This window comes from Ammospiza nelsoni, chromosome 28 (assembly GCF_027579445.1).
Source record: "Ammospiza nelsoni isolate bAmmNel1 chromosome 28, bAmmNel1.pri, whole genome shotgun sequence".
Lineage (NCBI taxonomy): Eukaryota > Metazoa > Chordata > Aves > Passeriformes > Passerellidae > Ammospiza > Ammospiza nelsoni.
In genome coordinates this window covers 4180151-4187596 of record NC_080660.1, presented here as the reverse complement: position 1 = coordinate 4187596, position 7446 = coordinate 4180151, and the positions used below count along the sequence as shown (strand labels likewise).

Here is a 7446-nt window from a genome sequence, read left to right as displayed (position 1 = left end):
CCCTGCCCTCCTCACCTGACTGAAAGGCTGAGGGTTTGCAGGAATTGTGGCACAAAGCCACCAGAGGTGCTGCTGTGGCCCTGAGACCTGCCTGGGGTCAGGTGCTGCCTTCCTTCCATTCAGGATCATGGAGAGTGGTCCTGGGTGTTGTGCAGGGTGTGTGCCTGCCCCGGGATACTGCTACGCTGCCAGTGGGCACTGGGATCCAACCTGCTGCCTTGGCGGCTTCTGCTCGCTGCTGGTGGTGGTGCCGGGACCGATTGGTGCCCGTGAGTTTGCCAAAGGAGCGATTTCCCCTCCTGCCTCCCGTCCGAGGCTGCCATGGCCCCTGAGGGGATGGAGCTGGACCGGGGCGCCCCCTGCTGGCCGGGAGTGCTCTTTGCAGCGCCCCTTGCTGGCCGCGGTTATAACTGCCACAAAAACCAACAGTACTGAGTGGGAGGGAAAGTTCTGGGTTTGTGTTGTTTGTTCTGTTCTGGTTTATAAATTTCCTAGTAAAGAGCTGTTATTCCTTTTTCTACACTTTTGCCTGGAAGCCCCATCATTTTTTAAATCAATAAAAGTTTTAGCATGTGTCTTCCTTTCATTCCAGGACAGTTCCCACTTTCCTTGGCAGACATTTCTCATTTAAATGAGTTGCCAACTCCGGGGATGAGACAGACATCCCAAGAAAGACAGGGTCTGGGATTTGGCAACCTCATGCTCTGCGTTGTAAGCCAGTTTGGCTACCAAGGGCCCTCTCTCCAGGTGGCACTTCTGGTCACCTGGCCACTCAGAAGCTGGCTTTGGCAGAGCCTCACACTGTCCCCAGTGTGCCATGGCTGACAGACTGATGGACAGATGGGGCCCTATCTCACCAAAAGCAAAGTCTGACCCATCCCTGCCACACACAGCTGTTCCACAATGTCTCCAGACATCAAACTGTTCTTGTCTCTGACATCCCACCCTGTGCCATGGCCGGATCCTGACCTGCTCTGAAGAAGGGGGAGGCTCTGGAGCCCCCACAGGGCATTTGTGACATCCTCGTGGGGGCAACCGGGCAGAGGAGGAGTTTGGGACAAGGCACAAGAGAATCCAGAGCCTCCTGAAGGCCACTTTGGCCATCAGAGCAAGGAAGTTGCAAGTTGCAGGTTCCTCTGGTGGAGGAATTGTGAAGGGGAGAGTTTCCAGGGTTTGTTTCTTTTGGGGACTTCCCAAGGAAATTGATCTTTTTGTGAAAATTTGGAATCTGAACATTGTTGCTGTAGCTTTTGGTTTTATTCTCTCTCTCTGCTGTTTCAGGAAATTGTTCTTGTCTCAGCCCTTTGGGATCTTTGTGCCTCCACAGGGAGGGCAGTTGTTAGTGGCAGCACACACACAAGTGGGTGCCCATGGGTGGGGACGCCAAGTGCACCCCAGTTGCCCCCAGTGTCACAGCACAACCTCATTGATGTCACTGGGATTTCTTGGTCGTCCTTGAGATCCCCGCAGCTCCACGTAGGCCACCCAGGGTTACTGGTGGTCGGTGATGCCTGAGGGCCCTGCAGGACAGAACGGTTGGGGGGACCAAAGGGGAAGGGGTGACACCACTGTCACTGTCCCCCCAGTCCACAGTACTCACGCTGCACATGTTTGGTGCTCACAACGTGGGTGTACACAACCTCTCCCTCCTCTGGGGGGGGCAGGGGATAAGGGGAGGGGCTGTGGAGAAAAAGACAATGTGTGGGAGGTGATGGAGACTTGTGTCATGTGGGAAAAAGGGCACTCATGGTTGAAGAAACCCACTCACCTTTTCTGCTGCTTCCTGGCAGCTGCAAAGGAAAGAGGGTAATGGTGACTGTGGGGTCCCAGGGCCCTGCCCCCTCTCAGGATTCCTGAACCCTCACAGGACCCTCAATTCCTCTCACAACCCCCAAGCATCTCTAAAGCCCCCCAGTTTATGAGCCTCCCCAGTGTCATGGGCCAATTCAGCCTCAAGAATTCAAAGCCCAGGAGGGACAGACATGCTCCAAACACTGCCAGGGCCCCTGAAAGAACCCCCAACATCCTTGCAGGACCCTCCAGCACCTCCCCAAACCCTACAGGACCCCCAGGCAAGGTGACAGTTCTGGGACTATGGGTGCCCACACTCTGGGGCCCTCTACAGCTCCCTAGGACCCCCTGTCCCCCCATTGTCACCAACCCACACGGTGCCACCGGTGCCAGGCCACAATGACACCCACGAGCAGCAGCAGGAAGAAAAGGGCCCAACCGACACCTGCGGCCACTGCAAGAAACAGAGGGGGACACATCAGGGTCACCCAGAAACTCAAGGGTTCTTCGACCCCGAATGACCCTGTGTGACCTTACCTGTGTCCCTGTGTCCCCACGGTGTCACCAACAGCGCCAACTCTGGGCTATGTGCCCGGAACACTCGGTGCCCATCATGTCCCAGCTCGTTGGTGGCTATGCACTGGTAGGTGCCTGAATGTCCCACATCAACTGCCCTGAGCTCCAGGAGGGAACCCCGGGCCACCTCCTGCCCATTCTGCAGCCAGGTGAAGGTGACAGGGGCTGAGCCCACCTGCACCAAGCAGCACAGGGTCACGGGGTCACCTGCACGCACCTGGTGTGATAGGCTGCCAAGGGTGATGGTGGCATTGGCCACACGCACTGTGGGGACAGAGACTGGACTGAGAGCACAGGGAGGGGCTGGCAGCTGGTGTGGGTGGGTAGGGACAAGGGGGGTGGGTGTGATGGGGGATGTTGTGGATGGGGTCACACCACAGAGGGGTGAGGGGACACAGAGCGGAGGCGGAGGACACAAGCATGGTGTCTGAGGGACATGGAGATGCCCAGGAAAGGAGACTAGAGGAGGCTGTGAGGGCTCCTCGTGCCCATCCCCGCACTCGCTGCGGACCGTGATGCAGAGCTGGGCGCTGCTTTTCCGAACAGCCCCCCTGGGAGCGCACCTGGAAGCTGTAATTCCCTGAGTGGGAGACCCCCACAACGGGCACCAGCAGCTGCGGGGACCCCTGTGGGCCCCCCACCACCTGCCCGTCTCAGTAGAACACGTTCAGGAGGGGGGCTTGGGGCCGCAGGGGGCTGGGGCTGCTGAGGCAGTTGAGAGTGAGGGGGGACCCCTGGGTGGGCTTGGGGGGACCCTCCAGCACTGGTCCCCGGACAAGCTCAGGGCAGGAAATGGGGGGCTTTGGAAACAGTGACCCCGAATCCCTGGGGAGGTGCTATGGGGCTGTCAGGGTGGCGGCTGTGGGATGCTCACCATGCACTGTCACTGTCACAGGCACTGACTCCTCCCATTTCTGTGATACCCCGTTGTTCACCCAGGCCTTGCAGTGGTAGCGGCCGCTGTGGTTCTGCTGCAGAGGGGACAGGGACAGCTCGGTCCCATTGTGGAGCACTCTCAGTTCTGTCTCCTCACGGTAGAACACCAGAGTGGCCGACTTTTCCTGCCTGTACCGGCAACGCAGTGTCAACGTTTCCCCCTCCAGCAGTGTCCGCGCTGGCACCTGCAGCACCACCTGGTCTGGGGGGCAGAGGGGTGCTGTCACATCACAGGGGTCTGGAGGGTCCTGATATCATCAGGACCCCCATATTGGGTCAAAGCCAGCACACCAGGTTTCCCCAATTTCAACACGAGGGTCCCCCCATAGTGGGATGCTCTGGGATTTCCCCCTCTATAGGGGACAGGCTCTGGTAACACCAGAGGGTGACCCATGGAGTAGAGCTCATCCAGCATCCTCGGGGTTCCCGTGGGTGCCAAGCTGAGGACACAAACAACCCTCACCATCTGAGACAATCACGGGAGGGCTGCACCCACTTCCAGGTCTCTCACACGTGTAAGTGCCATTCTCAGTGACAGTGAGGTTGTTGCCTCCCTCCTGCCCCCAGCGCTGCACATCCTTGTACCAGCTGGTGTCACCAGCAGTCCCCGAGCCCTGGCAGGTCAGTGTCACCCGGTCCCACAGCACCGCCGGCCTCCAGGGGGGATCCACCAGCAGCTGGGTGGTCTGGGCACCTGTGGGTGAGAGGGGACACCAGCCTGCCAGGGCCGTTGCAGGGTTCGAGACAGCAGGGTGGGGCTATGGCATCCCCCGAGGACTCACCAGCAAGGCTGAGGGTCTGGGCTGGAAGGGAAAAGGGACAGGGCTGGTGAGGGTCATGGGGACACTGTGGACACCCTATGTTTGCACTGCCCACCTCCACCAGCCCTACAGCACCTGTCCCCACGGCCAAGTCCCATGGTCCTGTGCCCATGATCCCATTCCAATGGCACCTTTCCCCATGGCCAGGTGACATCTGCATGTTACATGGCCCCATTCCATGTCCCAGTATCCCTGTTCCCCTGTCCCTATCCCCACAGTCCCCAAGCCCCAAGGCTTCTTCTGCCACATATTTGTCCCCACATCTCTATCCCCCTCTTCCTGTCTTCACATCCCAGTTCCCCTATTTCTTTCCCTAAAGCCACCCTAAATCTCTGGTCACACTGAGCTCCATGCCCTGCTCTGCCTCTGCTGCCATTGGGGACCTCAGGGGACCTCACAGCCCCCTGTGCCCCCTCCCCACCAGTCTCTGCCTTACCACAGCCCATCCCACGGCTGTCAGGCCCGTGCCTGGGGCACTCACCCCACAGGAGCAGCACCACCTTCCCGGCCATCCCGGTTTCCCCAGCCATGTGCACTGGCTGTCACTCGCTGCTGTGGCCACCGCTCCCCTGGCTGGCGGCTCTTCGGATGAAGGGGAAGGAAGCGAGGTCACGTCTGTCCCCACGTGTAGGTGGGCCTTGGTGGGGGCAGGGTGGCTACAAGTTGGGGACAGGCTGGAGACAAGGCTGCATAGTCTGGGGACATGGTGGGGGATGGTGGGACATGGTGGGGACATTGTATTGTCACAATTTTGAGTCTAAGGCTGTGTAGGGAGCCTGGGATGAGTGTCCAGGAGAATGGGGTGCCCAGGGATGGGGTCCCAGGTAAATGGGTGTCCCAAGGGTTGGGTAGACTCAGACTTGTGGATGAGGGTCCCAGAACAATGTGGCCTCCTGGGATTTGTGATCATGAAATGGGGGTGCCAGGGGAAAGGGGGACCCTGTGAGAATGGTGGTCCTGGAGGAATCAAGGTCTCCAAGGGCAGTGGTGTCCCATCGTCTGGAATTACTGGGATGGTGTTCCTTGGGATTGGAGATCCTGGGGAATTGCAGTCCAGGGATGGGGGTCTCATGGAAGGGGTGGCTGAAGGAAATTGGATTCCAAGGTTGGGGTCCCAGAAGAATGGGTGTGCCAGGGTTGGGCAGTGTGGGGGGGAACATGGGAGTCACAGCTCCTTCTCTGGGTGCCTCAGATTTTCTGATGAGGCTAGGCCCCGCATAATCTCCCCTGGGGTGTTCGTTTCCTGGCCAGGCATTGCGTGGGGGTCCTGGGTAGTTCGACCTCTGTGTCCTCGCCTGCCCCTCACTTTTTCCTCTCTTTATTTCTCTTTCTTCCTTATTCTTCTTACTTTTTGCTATATCCCCTCACCCCCAGTTCCTGGCTCAGAAATCCTGGGGTGCACCTGAGCAGGGAACGGGTTGGGGGACCCAGGAGAGGGGGGAAATGGGGAGCAGGGGGTGCAGGGAAGGGTGAGGAGGCTTTGGGGGATGGAGGTGCTGGGCTGTGCCTGCTCAACACTTCCACTTTCTTTGTCCTGGAGGAGAGAGAAGAGGCTGTTTGTGCTGAGAGTCAGATGGGAAAAGGGGTCATTCTCCATTTCTAGGGGGGCACATACAGGGGGCTTCTGTCCTCTAAGGTCTCTCCTCTGGAGTTCAGCTGGGGGATCCTGCCCCAGGGGTGCCACATCCTGGCATGGGGGGTCCTGTCCTGGGGGTGGCAGTTCCAGAAATTTCCCTGCACATTCCTGGCTGGGTGCCTGTCCCAAGGGGTGGCACATCCTGGGGACCCCTGTCAATACAAAGGTGGGACCCAGCCATGGCCCAGCCCCACTGCACAGGGATGGCCATTGCCCAGCCCTGCTCTGCCCAGCCCCAGGGTGCAGCCAGCACCTGAGGGTCCCCCTTGCCCCCTTGGCTTTGATTCTGCAGCTTAAGAGCTGCTGCAGAGGTGAGAATTCTGTGGGTGGAAAAAGGCCCCCCCACAGGATGAGCTGAGCTGTGGTTTGCTCAGCCCTGCAAGAAGCACAAAACCCCAAAGAGTGCCTAAGCAGTGGCTGTGTGAGGGCCTTTGATGGTTTTCAGAGCAGGGCTGACTGTAAAAACCCTTGCAGGGGCACCTGCGAGGGAACCAGTCCAGAAATGCAGCAATTGATCATTTGGACCCTGAGGCACACAGGGGCATTTCCACAGATTCCTGTGCACTGTCCCAGGGATGGACAGAGCTTTTCCCCTTTCTACAAGGGAAGTCAATCAAGTTTCAGGGTGGGAATGAGCAAAATGGGGAGAGTTCCTAAAGATGGCCCAAGAAAAGGCTTCCTTCAGGGCTGGGTTGCTGCCCAGCAGGCAGGGAACAATCCCATGGAGCTGTTGGACACTCAGGGAGATTCCCTACTTTGTGTTATCCCCAAGCAAACGCTGCTATGGTATGTACCAATGACTCCTAAAGAGAACTGAAAACTCTCATTTCATTGTGATTTGTTTGCGGTATTTTTGTGAGTGACTTATTGGGAAAGCAATGGATTCTATAAAGCAGAGCATTTATACCTTGCCAGTTGTATTTTGACTGAGTATTCACATATTGGGAAAATAATGGTGTGGGAAAGATTTTTGGTTTTATTCTATGGCTTTGGTCTGAACCAACTGGTCTTCAAGGGTTGCCTGGGATTGCTGAGCCAGGAAATGTGGGGACCTGATCTGAGGGTGTGTGGGGCAGAGACACAGAGACTCCCAGGACAGCCCTGGGGTGCTTCAGGTATAGTGCTTTTCTGGGCTCTGAGTCACCCCAAAATCTGAGACATCCAGGGCTGGAGCTGTGAATCCTGTGCCCACCCAGACACTGCCCATCACTGAAACCCCCATTCCCATGGGAACCCAACCATGGGACCCCCATTGCCTTGGTCTCTCCTCCTTGGAGACCCCATCCCAGGACTGCCATTGCCCAGCACCACCATTGCCTTGATCCCATCCCATGGGCTGCTTCTTCCCACACAACCCCTATTCCCAAGGTCCCCTTTATTCCCCCTGCACCCCCCACCTTGGGACCCACATTCCATGACCCCAAATCCCTCAGTGGGCATGTTCCCATAGCACCCCCATCCTTGAATGTCCCCAGGCATGGAGACCCAAATTCCCCTGGACCCCCATTCTCCTGGACACCCATCCTTGGTTCCCCACATCCCCTGAGCCCCTTACTCCTGACTACATCATCCCCACCATGTTCCCATATTATGCAGCCTTGTCCCCAGCCTGTCCCCAGCTTGTGGCCACCCTGCCCCCACCAAGGGCCACCAACGCATGGGGACAGATGTGACCTCGCTTCCTTC

The 7446-nt window shown here is 57.9% G+C and overlaps 1 protein-coding gene across 1 annotated transcript; it reads right to left on the bottom strand.

Moving 5' to 3' along the window:
• Positions 1-1491: 1491 nt before the first annotated feature.
• On the bottom strand, positions 1492-7200 carry LOC132084885 (low affinity immunoglobulin gamma Fc region receptor III-like). Its single transcript, XM_059490167.1, has 9 exons — positions 7158-7200; positions 4086-4106; positions 3800-3997; positions 3242-3505; positions 2329-2442; positions 2162-2245; positions 1769-1790; positions 1601-1680; positions 1492-1520 (listed from the first exon to the last, which is right to left on the bottom strand). The coding sequence occupies exons 1-9, from the start codon at positions 7198-7200 to the stop codon at positions 1492-1494; spliced, it is 855 nt and encodes a 284-aa protein (XP_059346150.1).
• Between the last annotated feature and the right edge of the window lie 246 nt (positions 7201-7446).